Here is a 26,051-nt window from a genome sequence, read left to right as displayed (position 1 = left end):
TGGGCCTCAGGCCAGGAAGCACCCATCATGGCTAGAGTGTTTCTGTCACAGCTGGGATCTTTCCTGTTGAATCACTGTCTCTGCCGTCCATACTGAAACAGCAATCTTTGGAATTTTGAATATGGTGTTGCCAACTTGAATGTTTCCCATTTGCTCTTTTTAGAAAGACAGCTTATTTTCTTGAATAGAGATTAGGTTTGTAAATGTGTCCTCATTTGCAGGGAAGAACTGGGCACGTCTCCAGAAAGCGCTGGCCATCTCAAGAGTCTCCTGGATGCAGGGCAGCTCTGGGTGGCCTTTAGAGGGAGTTCCGTCTCAGGGCTGTCCTTTCTTCCAGGCGGATGTAGAGCTGAATCACTAAGGACACAATGGAAAGGGAGGGGCAAAAGTGAAGCCTTTATATTTCCTCTTCAGGGACACAACTCACATCACACCTGCCAAATTGTCCACTGCACCCTGGAAAGCAAAAAAGGTAAAGAGAAGTATTTCTGTACTTCATTATTTTAGCTATGCTTGTTGTCTCAGAGGAGCAGATAAGAGTAGTAGAATACGGCAGTTGGACAGGTGTGTAATGAACCAAATGAGCATGAAGATTATTCTTTGATTGAGTGTGGCTTTTGCTGATCTCTTGATGAATATATTAACATGTTTGTTAATACATTAACATTGATGGTGTACATTTTTTAAGTCCTTGAAGCAGGCTGACTTAATTTCAAACCTCTCATTTGTTTAGCAAAATAGATCTCTGTTGATATTTTCTACTTACTAATAAGCCTTATTTAGAGCAGAGCTTGCTACACATGGCTCTGGCCTCTGTGTGCTGAGACTTTTCTTAGTTCCTCAGAAGACCTTGGCCGCACTGCAGTGGTCTTATTGATAACTAGACATGTTGGAAAGAATGCCTTACAATGTTCTGTTCTCTTGCAATATTTAGTGACAGTATCCCCCTTTAAGATACGTTTCTTCCTCACATTTCCTGAATAGTTTTTTTTTTCTAGAAATCCTCCTTCTTAACCTGGAAGGGCTGCAGCCTTGGGCATCCTTTTACTGTTTTTCTCCCATGAGAGCTTCCAGATGACACATTCCTTTTGCTTGGGAGGGATTTTTCTGTGTCTGAAAGCAGACAGAAGTGTACACTAAAAGAAATTTTCTGCCATTCCCCTTCCTTCTTTGGGAGCTCACTTCAGAGTCCTTCCATGGGTCTGTGCATCTGCAGTAAGGCTCTGTGTGACTTGGGACTTACGTCTTTCATGGTGTCCTCTTTTCTTAAACCAACTGCATAAATTAGACTAGAAGTTAGACTAGAAATTGTAAAATATTTATACTGTTGATTTCTCTAATGCATATCCATTATTGCGTGATTGTGCAAGACATGGATCATTTCACGGATAGGTTTTCCCTGCCCTCAAGGAGTGCTAAGTCTAGTGAGGAAGACTAACCTATTCAGTGAATAAGAATCTGTATATTCATCCACACATTTGTGTGTCAGTGTCTCACAAAGACAACCACTCAGGTCTAGAGGAAACAGTCAATTAAGGTTATTGCATAAAATCCACTGAACACAAGATTAACGTGGATACTCTGTTGTGCTAACAGCCAAAAGGGTGAAATTTCAGAAAATGGATGATGAAAGTAGAGCTCTTAAGAGTTAGGTTAATGATAGTGAAAACTCTGTCTTGCAAATAAATGTGCCAAATACCAAAGGTCATGCATTAATTCATAGGATATATTCCCAGTAATTTTTGAGAAAAACCTAAACCTAAAGCTTTTTTTCTTGGTGCTATGAATTAAATGCTTGAAGAACTAGAAGATCTTATTGCGAAGTGAGGAAAATAATACCATATTTTAATAAGCATTAACTATTAGAGTAAACCTATTGATACCTCGTATCTTAGGCTAAGTTTCTTAATTTTTCTGGTAAGATGGTATCCTTATAAAATAGGGATAATAATGGTGATGCCATAAAAATAAAACCATTTTACCTAAACTAAAGCTTATTATCTGAGTAGTATCCAATGGCAAGTGGAAAGAGCATGGATTTCAGAGCAGAGGGGTTGGTGTTCAAATCCTGGCTCCCCCACTTACAGTGTGTGAATTCCCAAACCCTCATTGTCTTGTCTTCAAAACTGGGGTTACATGATCCATTTTGTAGGACTTACATTCTGAATAATGTATGCAGTGCTTGGCACATACATGAAATTTGCAATTCAGTCATTTCCTTTACAAAGTAATCTTGTGTAAAGGGGTGTGTGTGTATTGATGCCCATCATAGCTCTTTTGCTGATGGTGTAGAGGAGGAGTCCATTTGGGTGTCTGCCTCTGGGGAGTGGATAGGCAAAATGTGGAAGCAGAAAGACACAGTACTTACAAACAACAGAGGATGTTTCCAGAGAAACCTGGATGAGTCTTAAAAATGTAGTACTCAGTGAAAAATAAATTATTTAATGTAAGCACATTTATGAAAATGAAAAATGCATAAAATAAGGAAACATTTTTAAGGACACATGTAAATAAAAGAACATGCTTTAAACAAATGATAAGTGTTGTCTGTGGAGATGGAGGAGAAAAGAAATGAATTGGGTTGAAGTCAATAAGCAAAGAAGAGAACTGTGGCCCAATGATGGCTGTGCGAAGAAAACCAAGGGGTATGATTACTTCAGTCCTCTATGCTTGTGGTTAAAAAAGAAGAAAGAAACAAACAGATTAATAATAGAAGAGTGCATAGGATGCCTGGGTGGCTCAGTTGGTTGGGGGACTGCCTTCGGCTCAGCTCATGATCTCGGGGTCTTGGGGTCAAGACGGCATCAGGCTCCCGGCTCAGTGGTGAGTCTGCTTCTCCCTCTGCCCCTCCCCCTGCTCATGCTCTCTCTCTCTTTTGCAAAAATAATTTTTAAAAAGTCTTTAAAAAATAAAAAATATAATGTAAGAGGGCATGGCTCACATAGGTGATCTATCAGTATATCCCTGCATCCTTTCCCTAGGTGCCTCCCTAACTGTCGGGCTACTTAACTCTTCTGTAAAGGCAGGCTTTTTATAATGACAATGTGACATAGATTTAAGAAGAATAAAGTTTACATTTACTTCTGAATCTGAAATTGCGTTCTAGATCCTGACCCCATTAGCTAACTCTATATACTGAAATGCAGAATGCAGTATGAAGAGAGTAAGGTTTGGACATGCTTCATTATTGGACCAAAATCAGTTTCTTATTAAAGCAACAAAAAAAAAACTTTCAAGGATCTTATTATTATTAGACCTGTTACAGAGAACTCTATTACAATTAACTTGAAGAACGGAGTTCTATTAAAGGTATATGCTAATATTTTCATTAAATAAGATTAGTAAAACTTTTGTGTTATGTACCTTTAAAAAAAACTGTCGGGAACAAAGAGAAGTACAGTCCAGGCTTATTATAATATAACTTCTAGGCTCTGTTATACTATGCTGGGTGGTCTGGTCTGACGAATGGAATAGGCAGCGTCTAGTCCTTAATGATTATTTTAGGAGAACCAACTTCAGTTATAGGGATGTGTCATCACCATTTTTTTGCCATATAAATTTGGTGGGTTATTATTTCGAAAGTCCATGAGTGACATGTTTCCTTTCAGTCTCTCTCTGCCCGAGAGGTGCTGAGCTGGGCACTCTCCTCCCTGCTCCAGATCTGAGGCCTTCACCCTAGGCCTTGGCTTTGTTTGGCTCATAAGGTGCAAAGCCCTATGTTTTAGTGACAGGTGTGACACTAACGCCTAAATCAGTAACCCAACAGTGTCACACCCCAGAGAACACACTTCCAGTGAGCTCAGCTCAGATATGTACTGTCTGAAAACAAGGCAAGTTAGTAACTAAAATAAATATACCCAGGTGGCGATAATAGCCTGGCTGTCTGTCATAATAGCCTGGAGAGTATAGGTCTAGACTTGGGTTCTACAAGAGTGCACAGCTATAATCTAGAAGATGAGAGGAAGAGGAATGAATTTGTTCCATATCGCTGGGGCACTAAATGAGGGAAAAAATGTAGCTGGGCTAGAAATGTGTGAGTGTGAGGTAGGTAGGCTAATTGGTTCTAGCAGACATGGTGTATAAAGAAATCCTGAAAGAAATCCTGCAAGTAACAGAACATTCAGTCAAACCGAGTTAAAGTATAAGGAAACATCATCTTACACGACAAGAACTCCCACGGCAGTACAGATCCAGGACCAGTTAATCCGTCTACTCAGTTAATCCGTCTACTCAGTTAATCCGTCTACTCAGTTCTGTCCTCCTTTTCACTCTGCCATCTGACTTACCCTTGGGCTGGCTGCGTCACAGTCACACAATAGCTGTCCTGACAGTAGTCATGTGAAGACAAAACAGCTCTGAGAAAGAGAGGGCTGGCTTCCCCCGTGAATCTTTTATCAAAGGGAGGCCTCTTCTAGAAGCTCTGACTTTTGTCCTTACTGGCAAAAATCCTGGCACCTTCAGATCTTTAAAATTCTATTTATTTCCCCCCAAACTTGAGTGAGGATTAATTGACAAATATTATATATTTAAAGGGTACAATGTAATGATTTTATACACATCAACATTGGGGAATGTTTCCCAAGATTACATTCTTCACCTTACATAGTTAACTGTTTTTTTTTTCTTTTCCTTTGGTGAGAATGCTTAAGATCTACTCGCCCCAACTTTGTACTACACATTACTGTATTATTAACTGTGGTCACCATGATGTACATGATAACCTCACAATTTCTTCTTATAACACCAAGTCTGTACCTAATTAGTCACTAATGTGGGATAGAGAATTATCTCAATTGGCTTTAGCCAGTCAAGTCTTGCTTCTGGGGCATGGAGCAGGCATGAAGGTGAGAAGCCTTCTCTGAAGTACATGGCTAAGTGGAAGTTGCTTCATGAGATCTGTGTTTTCTTAGCAAAGAAGAAAGGAAGGGAAGAGCTGAACAGCAGGCATTCAGTTTTTTTACTGAGCCATCTAGGGAGAATTTGAAGGTATCTGGAAATAGAAAGGTGTTCTCCTCCTATGAGGCTGTGAAGGTAGACAGTCTAGTGGGACAGCATTTTATTTGGCTGAGCTTGTGTAACTTGAAAATTTTTCTTCTTTTATTTTTAACATTTTATTTATTTGAGAGAGAGAGAGTGTGAGCGCAGAGTGGGGGACAGAGGCAGAAGGAGACGGAGAAGCGGACTCTCCGCTGAGCTGGGAGCCTGATTCAGGGCTCAATCCCAGGGCCCCGAGATCATGACCCAAGCTGAAGACAGATGCTTAACCGACCGAGCCACCCAGGTGTCCAAGCTTGAGAATTTTTCTGTGCAAATTCCAGGATGGGGGGGGGGAGTCTGATGGTATGGATGGTAAGAACACAAGAACCTAATTCCTTCTGCTCTTTTGTGGCAAACAACTTTAAATGTACACAAATTATAGTGAGACAGCTTTGAACTACTGGTCGAAAGGAACAGAATCTTGATTCATTAGAATCTGCAACTAATCCCCACCTCTGTCATTTACAGATTTCTCGAAAACTAGAATATGTAATTTTTCATGAAACAGTGTGCCCAGACTCTTAAATTCATGAAATTAAGTAACTGAACCCCATAGATTATCTGTATTTCCAAGTAATATTCTTGGATTTTTTTCTCCCATCTGTTCTCAGATAGTGCTGGGCATAAAATGGATTCCCTCAGCACAGCAAATGTTGAATTTTGCCTTGATGTGTTCAAAGAGCTGAACAGTAACAACGTGGGAGATAACATCTTCTTTTCCCCACTGAGCCTGCTCTATGCTCTAAGTATGGTCCTCCTTGGTGCCAGAGGAAACAGTGCAGGGCAGATGGAAAAGGTATGGAACACAGCTAAGATTTCCCTGTAACCTAGAGGACTTCTGTGTACCCCTGTGGGTCAGCCAGATGCTCACATCCTTATACCAAGGAAATTCTGCCGTCTTGTGAAAGGAGAAACGTTTGGGAAAATCGGATTTCTTAAAATGAATAATGGCTTAAATAATGCAATAGTGATAATACAAATATCATAACGCATATAACACAGTCCCTTCCCTTCGGTGCTCTCATGCTTTCATTTCTGCAGTTTACTTTTTCAAGATTCATAAATGACAGAGAACATATGTGAGGTACATAAACCTTAATGACACTTTAAAAGCTCTCAAGTTTTTAAAAATATTCATGAGGACATTTGAAACTCATAGGAGCCCTGTGTAGCAGGTAGGGGTTATTATCTCCCTTTTACAGAGGGGGAAGCTGAGAGAGACTGAGAGAAAAGGGGTGACTTTTCAGGTTACATAGGCTGATATACAGTGATTTTTCCATTTATATATTTTTAATTACTATGGAAAATCTCGATAAACATCACTTAACTACTCCTAGAGGACTCACATACCATATTATTGTTTGCCCTTTATTTCTTTACTCCATATTTGGATGCAATTTCATGATTTTTTTGCTCTCAAAATAGGTATTGTACTGGGACACCATGTAATGTTTTACATGAACCCCAGTTGGTCACTGTCCTAGTGAATGGCCTGAGACTGGTGGGAGGGGGCAGAAGAGCCTCGTGGACAACAGCTCCGTCCCTGAAGACCGGCAGATGGTTGTCAGGGAACATCTCTCGAGCTCATTTTCCCAAGCGTGAAACGAGATGACCCTGTCCACTTCTAAAGCTGTTGAGAGGGCTCAGTAAGATGTGGAGGCTGAGTTCAGTACTAAGAATATGACTGAATGTTAGCTGTTACTGTTGGTCTTTATCTGAAACGGAGAAACAGACGCTTGTAAATATCCACTTTTATAGACTGTATGTTGCTTTTGATGCCCGTCGATTCCTGTTTTTCTTTTCTAGGTGCTTCACTTTGATCATACTTCAGAGTCATTAAAACCAGAGTTCAGGGACTCAGCTAAGGTATGATAATATCATTGCTGTGCTCTCAAATGCTCTTTAACATAAGAGCTCCAAGAGATTATAGTGCAGGGGTTGAGTAACAGCCTCTCTTCGGCCCTTAAGGGACTTAGCCGTGTCTCCCTTGATCCACTCCTTTGGTCTTCCCGATAATCGCTATGGCCTATAGAGTTTACATAATGATAATAATGTTAACAATGCTGATAAAGTCCCTCAGATTTTATCATACCATTTAGTGTCATCCTTGCTCCAACTTTCTGTTCTTTTATGGACTGTGCCCTATATCTCCATATGGATTTGAGTCTGCCAGCCTCATCTATGGAGTGGTAGATTTTTTTCAGTGGGGGCACTGAGAAAGGACACTGATGCTTTACCTTATAGTTAGTCCCCAGGAAAACAGGGCCTGATGTTGCCCAGCCTACATTGCCTGGGACCATGATATCTGCTCTTTTCTAGTAGGACAATTCCTTTTGAAAGCGAAATTGTATAGAATTCACATATGAAGATGGTTGTGTTTCATCGTGATTGAGAAAACACGTGAATGCATATAGGTTCACAGAATACTTGCTTCACAGAACTCCACCTGTGAGGAATTGAAGCTCGTAGTTTGGGAAACTTTTCTTTAGGGAATGAAGGTGTACAGCTATAATGTCCTTGAGTTCAGATGCTTCAGAGCTGTAGGTCTAACAGAATTGCTCCTGTGATGGGTGAGTAAGGTCTGTTCAGTGAAGACCCATTGGGATCTCTTTTTGAAAACTGGTGCTTTTGGATTAACCCACTGAGGCCAGCAATTGCTTATGTGTTTTGCAATAGCTTACAATTCTGCATACAATCTGTGAGTAAGGTCACAGCGTGCTGAGATTATTGTGCTAGAGGAAATCTAGAGAAGGAACATGACTTCAACTCTCCAACTCCTTGTTTGTTCGTATTCTCTACGCTTTTATTCAGAGGCAGTCATCTTGCTCTCTACTTACTGTTTTCATGTATGTATAACCCTCTGATGGCAAGAAATCAAGCAACTTAATACTCCATTCTTTGTTTACTGATGCTTCAGTGCAGCCAAGCTGGAAGGATTCATTCAGAGTTTGGAGTCTTAATCTCTCAAATCAACCAGCCAGACTCTAACTATACCCTCAGCATGGCCAACAGACTCTACGGGACAAAGGCAATGGTGTTCCATCAGGTACGTTCATATGGAATGCTGGGCCAATGCTGTCTTGGCATCCTCTAACTATCACACCATAAAATAAGTAAAGAGCGGGAAGAGCCGCGTGACATTCATCTTTAAGAGATTAAATTTGAGCTGACTTAGAGTTTCAGTGAAATGGTTTTGCCAAACTCTCATTTAAAGTTGTGAAATATCACATAAAAATTTTATTTCCCCCCAAACCACCAAAGTTGCCCAAGAAGCAAGTTCAGGGAAGAATTACAGATACACACTCACACATGCCATGGGGAGACCTGGCTCCCCATTAGACCTCAAACAAGCAAAATGTACTCACTCTGGTCCTTACTTGGGTAATCACTCTAGATCTCAGTTTTCCAATCTAGACTGTGGGGCGGTAACTCCCATTTGTCGGCTTCGAGAGATCAGAGTACTGCAGCTTGCCTTTGTGCTTCGAGTGTTTTAGAATGAAAAATGTCAATGATATGACAGAAGAAACAACCAAACATTTCTGAACATTCCTTTTGGAGAGCTTTTTGATTTGTTTAAATCCATTTGTTTTATTAAGATTAAGTACATATGGATTTTGCTTTCTTGCAGACGTATACACACACGAACTGCTTTTGTCTCTGTGTTGTAGATTTTAGAAAACACAGAGCAGTAGACTTTGGCTTCCCTTACACTATTTTTTGCCTGATTGCTCTTTCTTTTACAGCAATATTTAACTTGTTCTAAGAAATTCTATCAAGCCATACCACAAACTGTTGATTTTGAACAGTCTCCAGAAGAAACGAGGAAAACTATTAATGCTTGGGTTGAAAGTAAAACTAATGGTAAGAATAAGTCCCACATGTGTCTCCAAACTTTATTTGCACTGTTTGGATAGGCTGCCTGAGTCAGCGCTAACAAGGAAGCTGAGTGAAGTCCTGGACCCAACCTAAGCAGGTCAAGAATGGAGGAAATGGAGTATTTTGGAATATTTGTAAATATCCTTTACAGTCCTTTGTCCTAATTAGAATCTAAGCTCAGTGACTCTGAGAATGAGAACACTATTTCTACTTCACAGAAGTGTTGTACATTCTGCAATTAAATTTAGTTAAATTTAAATCTTTCACGATTTTAAAATAAACCTTCTAATTATCAATTTTTTTAAAAAATTGGCAGGTTAAATGTTGAGATTTAAAGATGTGTCCATTTCATTATTTAAAAATATCCAGTTAAGGAAAGATTTAAAGAGAAACAAGTGGAGAGAATACTATAACGGATCCTTATTGACCCGTCACTCAGTTGCAGGATTTATCACCTAAAGCCAATCTAACAGCTATACCCTCGCGCTTTTCCCCTTACCTCTTCCAGGACAGAGTCCAGAAACCATCTTTTTATCTTTTTTTCAGGTTGTTTCCTTTCAAAAATATGTTATTTAAAAGAAAATACCCCTGCATAAGAAGGGATGGGGAGGGAGACAAATCACAAGAGACTCTTAATCTCACAAAACAAACTGAGGGTTGCTGGGGTTGGGGGGGTGGGTCGAGGGGTAACGAGAGGGTTATGGCCACTGGGGAGGGTATGTGCTGTGGTGAGTGCTGTGAAGTGTGTAAGCCTGATGATTCACAGACCTGTACCCCTGGGGCTAATAATACATTATAGGTTAAAAAAAAAAAAGAAAGAAAAAAGAAAATACCACGGCACCATTATTTAATCTATAAATTTAAAAATAATTATTTAATATTAAGAAATAGGCAGTGAGTTTTTGTATTCCATCAATTGTCTCTTTTTTTGTTTGAATCAGGACCCAAATAACATTTATACATCGCAGTTGGTCAGTATGTTTCTTACGTCTTAATGTTTGAATTAAACTTTTTTCATTGAAATAAATATAGAGAAATTCACACATTCTATGTTTGCTGTTCAGTTGAATTATCACAAAGAAAATAGTCACAGAAGTGAATGCCCTCAGGTAACCTCCCTCCCCCTCTGCCAAGTCAGAGAAATAGAAGGGCACACTCCACGGCTGCTCTTGTGTCCCCTCCCAGAAACTAACCCACCCTATTGCCAAACATTAAGACTTCTCTAACTTCTTTACTGTATATTAGTTGTGTCTATTTAAATATTTCATGTAATTAGAATCATAAAGCATATATTTAGGATTTTTTTAGGTTAACATTTTATTTGTGAGAGTCATCCATGTGGACTACAGGTTGGCATGATTTGCTCATTTTCACTGATACCAGTTTTGTTCTCTGAAAATACCTAATATATTTATCCATTCTACTGAGTCTTAATGAACACTGGGACATTTTTAGTTTGGGTCTCTTACGAATAGCACTACTATAAGCATTTTGATACACATCTTTTGGTACATATATCGTATGTAATTTTCTTGGATGGACACCTTGGAATGGAATTGCTGATCATAGGTATATATATATATATTCAATTTTAGTAGACATCGGTTTTCTAAAGTGGTTTGCCAATATACTTGCCCAAGCAATGAATGAGAGTTTTATTTATCCCTCAACTGTGCCAACATGTGTTAGTCTTATTAACTTTAGTCATTGTAGTTAGTTTAATTTTAATTTACATTTCCTTTATGAATGACATCATTGGACATTTTTCATACACTTCCTATCTTCCTTTGTAAAGTGCCTATTTGAATCTTTTGCCCATAGGTAGGGATGGTTTGTCTGTTTTTTTCTTATGCATTTTTAGTAGGAGTTACTGAATACATGCGTTGCAAGTAATTTCTACCATTTTGTATCTTTCCTTAATGGTGCCTTTGATGAATAGAAGTTTTTAATTTGAAAGGAGTAAGATTTACCAATCTTTTCCTTTATAGTCAGTACCTTAGCATTACTTTTAAATAAACCTTTGTCTACTCCTAGCTCATGAAAATACTTTTATACGTCATCTACTAGAGCCTTTATTGTTTCACTACAGTCAAGATTCATTTAAAAAACAACCAAACCTCATTCCAGTCCATACGGACATCTAGCTGACATGGGGAAGGGGATCCTTTCACCGTTACATGGCGGTGTAAACTTTATCATAAGTTAGATGACCATATATGTGGGGGTCTGTTTCTGGGTTTAGTGTACTCCATCTGTCTATTCTCACAAAAATACCACAATTATGGTGGCTTTGCAATACATCTTAATAACCAGAAGTGTTAAGTTCAATGTTAATCCTCTTCTGGGGCTGCCTTGACTTAGCTTCTTGGTCTTTTGCATTCCATATTCATTTTATTTGAATATAGTTGAATATAGTTGTTAACAATGTTAACATTAGTTGCAAGTTTACAACATAGTGATTTAAGTTTATACATTATGCTCTGCTATGTCCACCACAAGTATAGCTACCATTTGTCCCAATTCCTTGCTATTACCGTATCCTTGACTGTATTCCTTATGCTGCTTTTTATTCTCTTGACTTATTCATTGCATAAGTGGAAGCCTCTTTCTCCCTCTGCCTCTCCTCTGGAAACCATCAGTTTGTTCTTTGTATTCATAAGTCTGATCCTGCTCTTTGTTTGTTTATTCATTTGTTGTTGTTTTATGCAGTCATAAAAAGGGACGAGATCATGCCATTTGTGACAACACGGATGGCCCAGAAGGTATTAATGCTGAGTGAAATAAGTCAGACTGAGAAAGGCAACTTCCATATGATTTCACCATAAATGGAATCCATACACCTTTTTTAAAGTCAACTTATCAGCTTTTGTTAAACATACTGGTTGAAATTTTATTTGAAATGATATATATTGAATCTATAGATTTGGAGAGAATGGGTGTCTTTATAATATTCAGCTTCTAATTCATTTCCATGAAGTTTACTTCTGTTTATTTAGGGCCTCTTTAATTTTTTTCAATGACTTTCTGTATTTCTCTATTTAATGTCTTATATGTATTTTGACAAATGGTTTTCAGATATTTGAAGTGTTTACTAAATTTTAACTAGTATCAATTATTTCAAATTTTATATGTTGTTGATGTAGAAATATATAATTGACTTCTGTATATTAACTTTGCTGAATTCTCTTAATTCTAGTTTATATATTATTTCAGATTTTCTATAAATACAATCATTTCCTCTTCAGCCTTTCTTCTTTTCTTACTGGTTAGTGCCTGCTGTTGAATAGAAGTACTAATACTGGGCATCCTTATGTTATATGTTGTTTCTGGATTTATATCTTGTTACTGAATGGTTTTAATAATAAAAATTTAAGTGTAATGTTTGTTGCAGATTTTTAAAAAAAGATTTTATTTATTTATTGGATAGACAGAGATCACAAGTAGGCAGAGAGGCAGGCAGAGAGAGAGGGGGAAGCAGGCTTCCCACAGAGCAGAGAGCCAGCTGCGGGGCTCTATCTCAGGACCATGAGATCACGACGTGAGCTAAAGGTAGAGGCTCACTGAGCCATTCAGGTACCCCTGTTGCAGATATTTTTGTGAACATTTTTTTCAGATTAAGGAAGTTTCTTTTTATTTCTGTTTTTCTAAGAATTTTTGAGACAAATGACTAACCACATTATATTAAAGCCTTTTCTATATCTATGAGCTATGATTCTCCTTTATTATGCTAATTTAGTGCATAGTGCTTTACATTAATAGATTTTTTTAGTGTTAAACCAACCTTTTAGTCCTAAGATAAACCAAACTTGGTCATGGTATATTGTACTTTTTGTATATCACTGAGTTTGATTTCTTAATATTTTCCTTAGAAATTTTACACCGGTGCTCATGAAAGAATTTGAACTTAGTTTTTGTTTATTGAAATATTCTTGTCAGTTCAGGTACAAAGTTATACTCACTTCATGAAACTAGTTGGCAAATGTTTCTGCTCTTTTTCTAATTTCCAAGAAAGAGTTTATGTGAGGTTAGTGTGCCTTTTTCTCCTTTAAATGTTTGGAAGAATTCACTGGTGACCCTCTGTGCCTGGTGTTTTCTATGTGGGAAAATTTAGAGATTTGGTTTCTCTAGCATATAGAAGTCTACTTATATTTTCTTTTTGTGTGTGTGTAAGTTTTTGAATTTTCTTTCAAGAAATATGTCCATTTTATCTAAATTTTCATCTGTATTATCATAAAATTGCTCATAATAGCCTTATATTATCTTCTTTATGACTTTTGGATATATAATATTGTCTTTTATTCCTGGAAATATAAACTTGAATTTTTTCTTTATCTTAATTAGCCTTATTATAGATTTATAGTTTTTTAGTCTTTTCAAAGAATTGAAAAGACTTTTTTATTACCTTAATATTTGTGATTATCATTTATTTCCTTATTTTTACTATCTTGGTATTAAGTTGCTATTCTTTTTCTAGTTTCTTGAGATGAATAATTGATTTTCAGATCTTTCTTTTTTAATGTACATATTTGAGACAATGGATTTCCTTTTAGGTGTCACTTTAACTCCATTCACAATTTTCCATTTACTTTATTTACATTATTACTCAGTTCAAAATGTTTTCTAATTTTCATTGAGGTTTCTTCTCTGAATCATGGGTTATTTAAAGGTGCTCTATTTCCAAAAATTTGGAAATTTTCTAGTTGTTTTTTAGTTACTAATTTTTATTTCAGTTCTTTTGTAGTCAAAGAACATAGTAGTTCAATTATTTGAAATTTATTGAGACTTTTTACAGCAAAACATGTTCTGATTTTGGTAAAATTTTCATGTACACATAAAGATAATGTCTATTCTTTACTTATTGGGAGAGATATCTTATTTATTTATTTATTTATTTATTTATTAAAAAGATTTTATTTATTTATTTGTCAGAGAGAGAGAAGGAGAGAGTGTGTGCACAAGTAGGCAGAGTGGCAGGCAGAAGCAGAGAGAGAAGCAGGCTCCCTGCTGAGCAAGGAGCCTGATAAAGGGCTCAATCCCAGGAACCCGGGCTCATGACTAGCTAAAGGCAGTACCTTAACCAACTGAGCCACCCAGGCATCGCTGGTAGAGATATTTAATTTTATTGCTGGTAGAGATATTTAATTTTATCAGGCCAACTTTGTGTTTGCATACCCTTGCTTAGTTTTTTGTCTGCTTTTTTTTTTTTTTAAATCATTTACTGAAAAAGCTGTATCAAAATCTTCCACTATGATTGTGGATTTTTCTTTTTCTCCTTTGTGTTATGTGCAGTTTTGCTGTGCATTTTTTGAAGCTGTGTTATTAGGTGCATAGATATTAGCAGTTGCTTCAGAAACAACCCAGTGTAGAATTTAAAAAAAAAATGTATTCAGCTTTCCTTATAGTTCTTGCCAGGGATGTTGATCTGTCATAAACTGCATTCTTATTGCCTGAAGACATCTCTTTACAACTTTTTTGATATTTTAATAATTTCTCTTTTGGTTTTTTATTAATTTCCACACCTTTTCTTTCTTACAGAAAATTCACTGAAGGAAACAAATATTTGCCTGCATTTTCTTGTAGTCTAGGTGATGATGACTACACCTTGAAATGTCATTTAATAATTTCCTCTGTTGTTATATTTCTCATAAGTTGGAAATTAGACCTAGAAACTTGTTAAGATTCTAGTGGTTTTTGCTTATGTGTTTGTTTTTTACTTTTGACAAATATGCTTCATGGAGGCATGTCAAAAGTTTTTTACTTTTGACAAATATGCTTTCCTGTGTTTCCATCAGGAAAGAAATAATGTCTGGGTGCACTCCCTTTTTTATGATGTTAGTATCCTTTGATGATAATTGCCTAGGTCCATTATTTCATTAGGAGTTATAAAGTTGCAGTATTCTAATTTTTGCATTCCTTCTTTATAAACTGGAATATTTCTATATGAGAAACTTCTCCTCATAAATTATTTGGTTATTCTAAGTACAGTTCATATGAGAAAAAGAATACTGAATTCTTTCTCTTTAATACCAGTTTCAAAACTACTTTTTTTTTTAAAATTTTATTTATTTATTTATTTGTCAGAGTGAGCACAGGCAGACAGAGTGGCAGGCAGAGGCAGACGGAGAAGCAGGCTCCCGCTGAGCAAGGAGCCCAATGTGGGACTCAATCCCAGGATGCTGGAATCATGACCTGAGCTGAAGGCAGCAGCTTAACCAACTGAGCCACCCAGGCATCCCTCAAAACTACTTTTTATTCCTTCTAGCATCCTTCAAAGATAGAGTTTTATTTTTTTTTAAGACTTATTAATTTATTTGAGAAAGAGGGGAAGGCAGGGGAGAGGGGGAAAGAGTCTTAAGCAAACTGTGCACTGAGTATAGAGCCTGATGTGGGGCTTGATCTCACAATCCTGAGATCGTTCTTTAAACCAAAACCAGGCGTCCGTTGCTCAACCAACTCTACCACCCAGGTGCCCCAGCCACTGAGTTCTGTTTTTAAGTATCCTAATTTTAAACATTTTGAGATGTTTCAATTTATTTGCCCCTTTTAGTCAGGAGTCATGTCTTTATATTGGCTCCTAAGTTCTTTCAACACTACCCTGCAGAATTTGATTGCTTTCTCACTTTTCAATTTGACCAGGGTTCCAGGCTCATGTCCTGCTCTTGACCTAGAATTACTTACTTCTCAAGGGGATCCTGAATCATTTTAATGAGTAATGATACTTAGAGACCATAAATCTGGGTACAAGAGTACCCATTGAAACTGGCTTGGTTATTGTTTATAGGACTTCTCAGTGAATATATATATATATATATATATATATTTCATATATATATATATATATATATATATATATTTAGATGAAATATAGCATAATTTCTTACTTATATGACCAGTTCAAATACAGATTCATAGGATTTTTACTTCACGCCCCCTTTTTATATCTATTTCTCTTTTATCTTGTGTCAAAAATTCCAGATTCCAGTGCCACCAAAATTATTTCAAAATCACATCATTTAACATAAGTATGGTCTCAAAGCAAGAATACTAATAAAATATAACAGTATCTTAAGATATTTTTTTCAGTTCTTTCTGTCCTTAGGCTATATCTACCCAACTAGAGATGTACCAATTACCATGTTGAAATAATCTGTCTCTGCGTGGTTGTGCCATGTTATCATTGTACTAATAGTTTCTGAGGTTTAAGAATGTAGACAATCATATTCCTTCATATAGGAGAGAATTAGATTTATTGAGTAACAAAATTAGGGTGAAATAACAAAGTATTAACATTAAAGTATTAGAGCTAATTGCATTTATGAGGAACATGTCAGTGATATAAATACTTTTCTGAGAATTAAAGACCACATTTCTAACATATTTGTATCTTATTATTTCACTTACCAGTGATAAACTCTCAACAGTATTTTCTTGATTGGTGGATTGATGTTATTAAAGCTTAGTAATAGATGAGCAGGTTAATATGTATTTATTCAGTTCTTTGTATTAAGTTGGAAAATGCTTAGAAATGTCTACAGATTTTTCAGATCTGTTAATTTAATTAGAACAGTAGTGGAAAAATTAAGCTTAGAGTCTAATGTTCTGGATGTCCCTATGTTTCCAATTGTAAGATTATATTCCAAAAATGTTTTATAAATTGCAGTGCACCAGAGTGCACCAAGAAGGCTTGGTGTTCAATCCAATTGGTATAGCTGATTGTATATTTTGTATAAATTCTGATTTTCAGGTATGTATTTACTTTAAGTCTTGGTATATACTTGAAATACACTAATTGCTAGGACATTGTAAGAATGATCTTTTGAATACTTAAAATATTTAGGTGTGGTGAGGTGTTGGCAAGTATAAAGCCTGATAAATATTAGAAGGAAGCCATAAGAGATTATTAATATTTTTAAATAAGCAGTAATGTATAGAAAAGCATTGGGTATAACTAGGTATAAGACAAGTTGATCATTAGTTAGTATACTAAGTACTCCCTAGATGCCATCTTCTGATTAGAAATGACAAAATATTCAATTCTTGGACATAAACTTCATTTGACAAGGATAGTCTTGATGGCCAGGAGATAAAGTAGTTCTCCCGGCCTCTCAAATTTATAACTGACCTTAAAAAAGAAATGGTTCCAAATTTCTAGTCACTATTCAACTCTGTTATTAATAAACCCAAGCTCAAATCCAAATACATTATCTGGGTTTTTTTTTTTTTTTTCATTATTATTATAAGGAAAAGTCACAAACCTCTTTGGAAAGGGAACAATCGACCCTTCTTGTGTAATGGTCCTGGTGAACGCCATATATTTCAAAGGACAATGGCAAAATAAGTTTCAGGAAAGAGAGACAATTAAAAGCCCTTTTCAGCTGAGTGAGGTAAGTATTTTGTTTTCAGACTAATGACAATTTCCAAAGAATGCAATAATCATTTAAGGACAATTTAGAAAGTTTTAGTGAAAATACTGGTTTAGGTTTCCATAGGTTTCTTTGTGTTTTTTATGAATTTTATTTTCATTTTTCCTCATGAGGTGACAGTAACCTTTCTCACAGGGCACCTAACTAGAGCCTTTGGACACTGGAGCCATCCTGCAGAGAAGAGAGCCTGCTCTCTCCTCACTCTTCCCCTATCCACGCATTCTCTCCACATATGCCGTGGTTATTATCTCAGCACAATAAAACTATCTATACGGTTTTTCTCCTAGACAGTCTCCAATTGGATTAAAAAAGAAAATGATCCTATGATGTTATTTTTCCATACAAATCATTTTAGGTGGTAATGTTGGCTTTGTTTTGAGAAAACATTATTGTTATTATATATATTACTATACATATGTATTTTATATACAGATAATTGTATATATCATTTGAGCTAGTTAGGCTCTAACAATGGCTTATTTTAAAATAAAAAACAACCTTTGCAAAGGGAAGTAATAAAGGGTTACTTTATTGTTTATATTTTCCCCATGCCTTTAGTGTTTTTTATTTTATTTTATTTTATTTATTTGAGAGAGAGAGACACACAGCAAGAGAGGGAACACAAACAGAGGGAGTGAGAGAGGGAGAAGCAGGCTTCCTGCCGAACAGGGAGCCCAGTGTGGGGCTGGATCCCAGGACCCTGATTCATGACCTGAGCGGGAGACAGATGCTTAATGACTGAGCCACCCAGGCGCCCCATCTATGCCTTCAGTGTTAATGCAGATATTCATGTTAGGCAAAAGAATCAGTATATATGCATGTACAAGCATATATGTAACTATTCTACCTAATTACAACCTCTTTTTAAAAAATAGGGTAAAAGTGTGTTTGTGGAAATGATGTATCAAACTGGAACATACAAATTAGCCTTCATAAAGGAACCGCAGATGCAAGTTCTCGAGCTGCCTTATGTTAACAACAAACTAAGCATGATTATTCTGCTTCCAGTAGGCACGGCCAGTCTAGAACAGGTAAAGAATGCTAATGTGCAGAGAACGCATGTGTGCTTGAATCCCCCCGCCATATATGTGTACCCTGTGACAGTGTGCTCAGTCCCTAATTCAGTCACACTCTGGGTTCAGTGGGATTGCCCCAGGGGCTGTGAGAGGGAGGGGGACCCTGGTCCCTGCCTTCAGGACAGTGTATTTTGGGGGAATAATTTATTCTTACACCCAAGAGGGCACAAGGAGGCAAAAGTGCCATCTTGTACAAGTACCACACCTACTGGTTACTTTACACTTGAGAAACATCATTCCGTAGTAATGAAATTGTAATGCGACTTAGGGTCTTAGGCCACAGAAGTCTGATTACACCATCTTCCCTCTCAGGAGCAGTTTTTCCAGCCCAGTTATGACATGCTTGAGCTAGCCACTCTTATTAGCATCCTGGTTTTGTGGGGGAAATGAGTGCCACAGCCACTGAGAACAGGACATGGTGGTGGCAGGAGTTTGGGTCTAACCCCCTATCCCTGGCTTCAGCCAATGCTGCCCGGCACAGAAGCACGCAAGCCACTGATCCGAGTGACTACACTTCTACCCCGGCCTTGCTGGGTCTTCCCAGTGTTCTGCTGGAGTGACAAACAGTTTCTTAGGAGACCAGCCGTGCTTCTGGGAAGCACGGGGAAGCTGAGCTATGCCCACAGCTGGGATGGCCACAGTCAGGGGTTTCTAAGTCAGGAAGGAAGTGCCTGCTGGAGATTAAACAGTATGGCAAACAGGTGGGGGGTAGGGAAGGCTTCTTGAAACACCTGAGTTGGGATGTATGCATTTGGATCTCTAGGAAGAGAAGCATGGCCATGGCCATGAGAGCAGGTGTGATACTGGTGTGGCCAATTCAGAGGGGCTTGGACCTCTGGTTGCCTGTGGTGAGCTGCCATGGGAAATTATTTGGAGGCAGATAGCATTTTGGAAGCAGTTCAGAAGTGGTCTTTATCAGCTTGTGATACATTCATTTATTTGTTCATTTATTCATTCCGTACCAAACATTGTTTACTCTATGTTGAGAATTCTAGTGGGTTCTAGAACACAGACAAATGTGTGGTTTCAAAATACAGAGTTACAAATATCACATAACAAGTGCCATGATAAACTCTGGTGAAAGTCTCATGTAAGCAGAGAGAGTAGAGAATGAGGAACTCGGGAAGGCTCCTAGGATAATCTCAGTGCCTCACTGGAAGAGTGGAAGTTGAGTAAGTGGAACAAGAGTACTCTGTTGTTCTAACCAGAGCAGAGAGCACATGCAAATGCCCTAGAGGCCCGAGGCCCAAAGTGGATTTATATCATGAAGTTATGGTAACTTGGATGAGGGAAGATGAGGATGAAAGGAGAAGACAGTTAGGAAGAAAAACCACCTTTACTTTATACCTGATGGTATATCGTCAGGATGGAGAACAGGTGGCCCAAAGTTTTCAACTTTCATGGTCAAACGATGGGGTCTTAGATGCCATTTTGGAGCTATGGGGAGGTCTGGCTGGAGGGTTTCAAATGCCCAAGGGGAGAGCTTACACAAGGTTATGGCACTGGGGGGAGGATGACAAGTGGGATGTGAGGCTGCATGGCTAGGTGGGAGCATGAAGGGGCGTGTAGAGCTGAGCTTCAGGGGTGTAGCGGAGGAGGGGGGGAAGCAGAGCAGAGCAAGTGGATGGTGGCGTCACAGAATCCAAAGTTCATAATAGAGGGTGCAGCGAAATGTTTCACGTTTGGGAACCAAGAGGGAGTGGTGAATTCACCCAGGACACGCAAGGACTCCAGAGGCCAGAGAGGGAGTGTAGGTGAGGCCTACATGCTGAGGGAAATAAAGCAGAAAAGACTGTAGGATACGCATTTGAGACCTTGAATTAGAAAACGTGGATAAAAGATAGTAGAACAGGGAAGATGTGACTGAGTGTAAGATTCTGTTACTTTTTTCCAAATGGGACTGGAGCACATTTTCAAAGTAGAAAAGAAAGCAAGCAATACATTGAATCATTCACACTGGGACTTATAAAACAGAAAGCATTTAATACAGAGAGCATGTGTTTGGCTCATGCGGACTCATCTGTGTTTTGTCTCTCAGATAGAGAAGCAGTTGAACACGAAGACATTTTACGAGTGGACCAGCTCTGCTAACATGGTGGAGAGGGAAGTTGAAGTACACATCCCCAGATTCAGGCTTGAAATCCAGTATGAGCTAAATTCCCTGCTAAATTCTCTAGGCATGACAGATATCTTCAGCGAGATCAAAGCAGATCTTTCTGGAATATCACCGCTTGATGGCCTGTATTTATCAAAGGTTATCCACAAGTCATATGTGGATGTCAACGAAGAGGGCACCGAGGCGGCAGCAGCCACTGGGGACAGCTTCCTCGTGAAAAGACTCCCCATCCGGGCTCAGTTCCTGGCAAACCACCCGTTCTTGTTCTTCATAAGGCACAGCCATACCAACACCATCCTCTTCTGTGGCAAGCTCGCCTCTCCCGAAACAAACAGGCTTGAGCAAGGTGCAGAGTCCTAGAGGAGGTGCAGGGACAAACCCATGACGAAAAGCAGTTCATCCCCCCACACCTCTGTACCTCACTTTGCTCATCTGCAAAATGGGCTTATGGTCTCTCTCAACTTATACCTTGGATTGGTGAACCTTAAGATTATGGAAATCATGGAAGAACATTTACAAAAAAGATCCTCTAGTTCTCTTGTCTTTGGAGCCTCATTTAAGTGTTATCTGGGTGACATAATCAAGTCAATGAGACTAATTTGAAAGGGTTCAATTTGTTTGACTTGTATATATCCATGACCTCTTGAATAAGTGACCAATCTACTACCTTCAGAAAACCAATTTCAGGGCTTCAACTTTGATGGGATTTTTAAATATTGTAATTTTCCTTGTATGTATAGATGGATCATGAATTTTACTTCAAAATTCTGTATTCGCTATAATAAATACATAAAATGCTTTCAATTCTTCAAAGATTTTTAATATACCACAGCAATTAAATGACTTATAAAGGGAGACTAAATAAGGAGAAGTCTGATTCAGTGAACATTTTCATGGGATTTTTGGTCAAATATTTTCAGCCTTTTGAATAATAGATTTTCTCTTTGCCTCTCTCTCCCCCTTCCTTTGTTCCTTGCGTCTTTGCTTCATTCGTTTTCTCTCTCCTTCCTTCCCTCCTTTCTCCTTCCCTTTCTCTCTCTCCTTCCCTCCCTCTTTCTTTTTTCAATAATGCAGTGAGTTATAGTTCAGAGTAGCAAAAACCAGAAATCAGATTTTTATTAAAAAAGGACTTTTATTTAAAACATTTGAAAAAACTTCTTAAAGAGAAGTCCTTCTTGTTTTCTATCCGACATGACACGAGGTAGTAATCAGATAATAATGGCCATGATATATTTACTGCTTTCTCGGTGCCCTCTTGGTAAGTACTTCCTTCCAGAACTCTCTTAGAGATGTGAGCAAAGCAGAGGATCCCCTCAATTCTCCCTTCCCTAACCTGATCTTGAAAGAGGCAGTCCAAAATCAGCCAGTGCTTCCCTCCTGAGATGCTGGGACACCCTCTTTTACCATTGGCAGGGGTGGCAGCTGACGATAGCTTTTCTTTCCCATCAGGGCACTGAAAGAAGGGGCTGACTTTACTCTCAAATAATAAAGATGCTATAAAGTAGCTGTCTTGCTGTTTGTGCTCTCCTAGTGATCCTTTATAAGCCACTTTGGCCTACTTCACAGAACACCCCAGTGGTCCTCAGGCACAGGAGTTTTTAGCTGTGGTACAGTGGAGAGACTTGAAGCAACAGTGATGGGTGGAGAAAAATAAGAGTTGTCTCTTGGCATCTACTTCTCATTTTAAACATCCTGAAGAGACAGAAAATGGAACCAGTCCAGTAAATGCTGGGCCCTTTGACATGAACCTGGCATGGGCTATGCAGGAGCATGGAGGTATCACTTGGACCAAGCACCTTGGGTGTGACCATAGCCGAGCTGCTTGGCACTCATGTGGCAGCCTCCATCTGTTGAAAAGACTCAGAATGACTGCCTACTCCCAGGCTGCAGTCATAGAACCCCAGAGTCCTCTTGAAGGAATGGGAACTGAGCGTATGGTCATCATTTAGAGTCAAAGCAGGGAATACTTCTCACAGAGGGGCCTTCAGAAACACTAGTGTGAGTCCTGGGCTCGGAAAGGAGGGCTCAGAGAAACAGCGACTTAATCAGCCTCCAAAAGCACAGCTGGGAGGGGTGCTATAGTCAGGATCCTGAGCCTCTTTATAGGATGGAGCCAAGAGCTTTTTAGGGCACCCAGCCTGGGATGGGGAGAGCACAGCTATTTTCACTCTTCAAAGAGCTAATTTTATGTGTAAAAAAAATACATACTATATATATATGTATATATATGTGTGTGTATGTATATATATGGGACCTGGATAGAAATTTCTCCAACGAAGACATCCAAATGGCCAATAGATGTGTGCAGAGATGCTCAACATCACTAATCATCAGGGAAATGCAAATCAAAGCCACAATGAGGTATCACCTCATACTTCTTAGGAAAAGGAAAGAGAGGACAAGTATTGGAAGAGATATAAATAAAAAGAAAACTTCTGCACTGTCAGTGAGAATGTAAATTGGTTCAGGCATTACAGACCCCAGTACAAAGTTTCCTCAGAAAATTAAACATAGGACTGCTGTATGATCCAGCAATCCCATTTCTGAGTTACATATCCAATGAAAATGAAACCAGTATATGGAAGAGATATCTGCACTCCCATGTTCATTGCAGCATTATTCTCAACAGCCAAGACAGGACAACAACCCGAGTCCATCACTTACAGCCTTGAAACTATTCAATATGACACCACACTGGAGAAGACATGTCCTTATACATCTGTCTAATCACATAGGATGTACAGCACAAGGAATGACTCCTAAAGTAAACTATGGATTTTAGTTAATAACAATGTATTTAATTAATTATCAATTTAACTAATAATAATAATAATAATAATAAATAACAACAGTATTGGCTCACTGATTACTGTAACAAATGTATGACATTAATGCCGGATGTTAATGATGGGGAAATTGGGAGGAACAGCAAAGGAGGTAGGTGGGAAGTCTTTTTGCTTAATTTTTCTATAAACCTAAAATCACTCCAAAAAACGTAAAGATTAGTGATTGAAAAAAAAAAAAAAAGAAGTAGGGAGGAAGATCTCCTTTACCTGGATTTCAAAAACAAAAAATTCTCTACTTTTTTCTTAGATATTTTCTGATAGTCTTTCGTTTTCATTTCTATCAGTTTTAGTCCCTTTTATACTTAAAAGCTCTTCTTAGTTTGCCAGTGGTCTTTTTTTTCCCTTCTTATTTTAAGAACACTGAGCCTCCAGATGAGTGTTTGGTATATACAATGTCACAGTGACTCAGAGAGAATTGCTGCTTTCCTAACCACATTTACATCCATAACTCAGTGCACAGGGAAGCACTAAATAAAATTAAACCAGAATCTGAGTCATTGTGCATCAGTGGGGCATAGAATGTCAAACTTCTCTTGGGTCTCTTTGCTCTGAGTGGTCTTTGTCATGTGAAATTGCTGCAAAATTAAAAGGCAAAGTGAAAAAAAATCACCCCTGGATAGTGGTCTGGAGATAGATTTGTCTGTGTATTATTTACTGGTAAGTATAGCTTTTTCCCTTTACTTCATATCTGTCATTTTTTTTTTCCTCAGAAATTTTCAGGTGCAAAATGGAATGACAGAAATGAAGGCTTAATGGAGACTACCTTGGAAAGGGGAATCCCCGCCCTCAAACTTCTGTATTGAGGAATCTAGCTCCTTCTCCCTGTGCTATCCTTGAAGTGCCTGGATTAATGGTGACTATACTCCTGGTATGACCGGCTCAGGCCTGGTTTACCTCTGTTGCCCTGGTGTGCTAATCAATAGCTTCCTATTTCACACTCCGAAGTGTCCTGGTTTGGATGATTTAGATGATTAGTTATATGGCTTTCCCACCTTAATGCCACTGGATTTATGTCATGGTTTGAGGTCATCCTATGGTGTAAGTTACCTAAGGCAACAGAGAAAGAGCTGCTGGTAGGAGGCTCTGGTTCTTCCAGTAACAACAACACTAATGCTTGACCAGCTCTTGATCTCTGCTTTAGTGTCCCATGTACCTTTGATTCTCTTCCAGTAAGAACCATCCCTCTTGCTCTGAGATCTTCTGGGGGGAGTTACTCTTTATATGTCTTATTCTGAGAAAAGCTTCTCCTTTTATTTCTTTCCATTGTTAACATTTGTTTCTTCTTTGTGTCAGTAGAGAAAACAGCTCAGTGGGGTACCCAGCCTACACTCAACCAGACCCAAAGGACATATACCTCCAGCGAACACCAGATCTGCTGCCCAAGAGTGAATCACTTTAAAAGGTTTTTGTCATTTCCTTATTCATTGATACCCTGGTTCATTTCTTGAAGAAATATTTCTTGAGCACCTACTAAGTTCTAGGCCCCATGTCAAGCCGTATGTATATATATAACAACTACCAAAAAAGCCTCAGTACTTGTCTTCATAAATAGAGAGGACAGACTTCAGAACAGTAATGGCACCTGGGTTCTGGGCATTGTGAGAAGCTGTTATGGGCAAGGACAAATGATGAGGATGGGGTTATGGATGGAGACCTCCAAGTGGGGAGCACTATATCCTTTTCAGGGAATGAGGACTTTCTTCTGAGGAAAATGACTTGATGAGATTAGCATTTTGGAAACATCACTTGGGCTTCCAAATGGCCATCTTTATAATGGGAAAGATGCATTATAAGCTACATAAATTATAATACAAAGGAACATTTTCCATGTTAATAATCATTTTGGCAGAACTAGAAGAGTTTAGAGGTGTGGACACAATGATAGCTCATGGTTTATTTTATTTTGTTATATGTAGATAGCATCTTTGACAATTTAGGTGTGACAATGAAGGTGCCAATAAGATGCTTAATTGGGTGATGGAATTGTCCAGTAATGTGGATGTGAGTCAGAGTCTCACTCAACAGCTCTGAGATGGCCATGCCAAGAATCCCCTAGCCTAGTCCCCAAACATCTTTGACTATCAACATGGAAAAGACTGTGTGTTAAGAGGTAATAAGGCTGTTGGCTGACATTTACCAGACTGGGATTTGGCAGGGTTTCCAGGTTCTACATGTGTTCTATGGATTTGTTTTTAAAATACTGCTTTCTATGAACGAAATCTTTGTAAGGTCTTGTAGAGCGTACACTGGACTAACAGACTCTTTCTGCAATTGATCTCACTGGTTATTGTGGGTCCTTCAGAATCCCACCTCCTTCCATTGTACCCCAAATCCTCTCTGAGATTCCATACTATTCCCTTCCTTATGGTTGGCTCAGTGTGGAATCTGCTACCCTTTCTGGTGCCACAGAAGCCACCTGTGATGTTGCCGATAGGTCCACAAAAGTGCCACCCCCTGAAAGGGCCATTTTTAAAAAAATCTTTTTTTGCTGTCTCAGTGCCAATAAGGTCTAGAGCATAATAGTTGCTCAACAGATATCAGTTGAATCAATTAAGAAATTAATTCCTTAAATACTTCAATGTTCTGAGCATCCACTATGTTCTTGATCTGGAAAGCAAAGAGCATTCATTGGTCTGAGCAAGACATGCTGGATGGGGGCTAATGCAGTGAACTTATT

General features: G+C 38.4%; 1 protein-coding gene across 1 annotated transcript; it reads left to right on the top strand.

The window, feature by feature from the left end:
* Window positions 1–364: 364 nt before the first annotated feature.
* Window positions 365–21,332, top strand: SERPINB11 (serpin family B member 11). Its single transcript, XM_059140487.1, has 8 exons — window positions 365–472; window positions 5,649–5,833; window positions 6,844–6,903; window positions 7,955–8,083; window positions 8,781–8,898; window positions 17,155–17,297; window positions 18,212–18,367; window positions 20,451–21,332. The coding sequence occupies exons 2-8, from the start codon at window positions 5,666–5,668 to the stop codon at window positions 20,886–20,888; spliced, it is 1,212 nt and encodes a 403-aa protein (XP_058996470.1). The 5' UTR covers window positions 365–472; window positions 5,649–5,665; the 3' UTR covers window positions 20,889–21,332.
* The last annotated feature ends 4,719 nt before the right edge of the window (window positions 21,333–26,051 follow it).

Source organism: Mustela lutreola, chromosome 11 (genome assembly GCF_030435805.1).
Source record: "Mustela lutreola isolate mMusLut2 chromosome 11, mMusLut2.pri, whole genome shotgun sequence".
Taxonomy (NCBI): domain Eukaryota; kingdom Metazoa; phylum Chordata; class Mammalia; order Carnivora; family Mustelidae; genus Mustela; species Mustela lutreola.
Note: the sequence above shows the minus strand (reverse complement) of the source record. Positions and strands in the feature narration are given on the sequence as shown.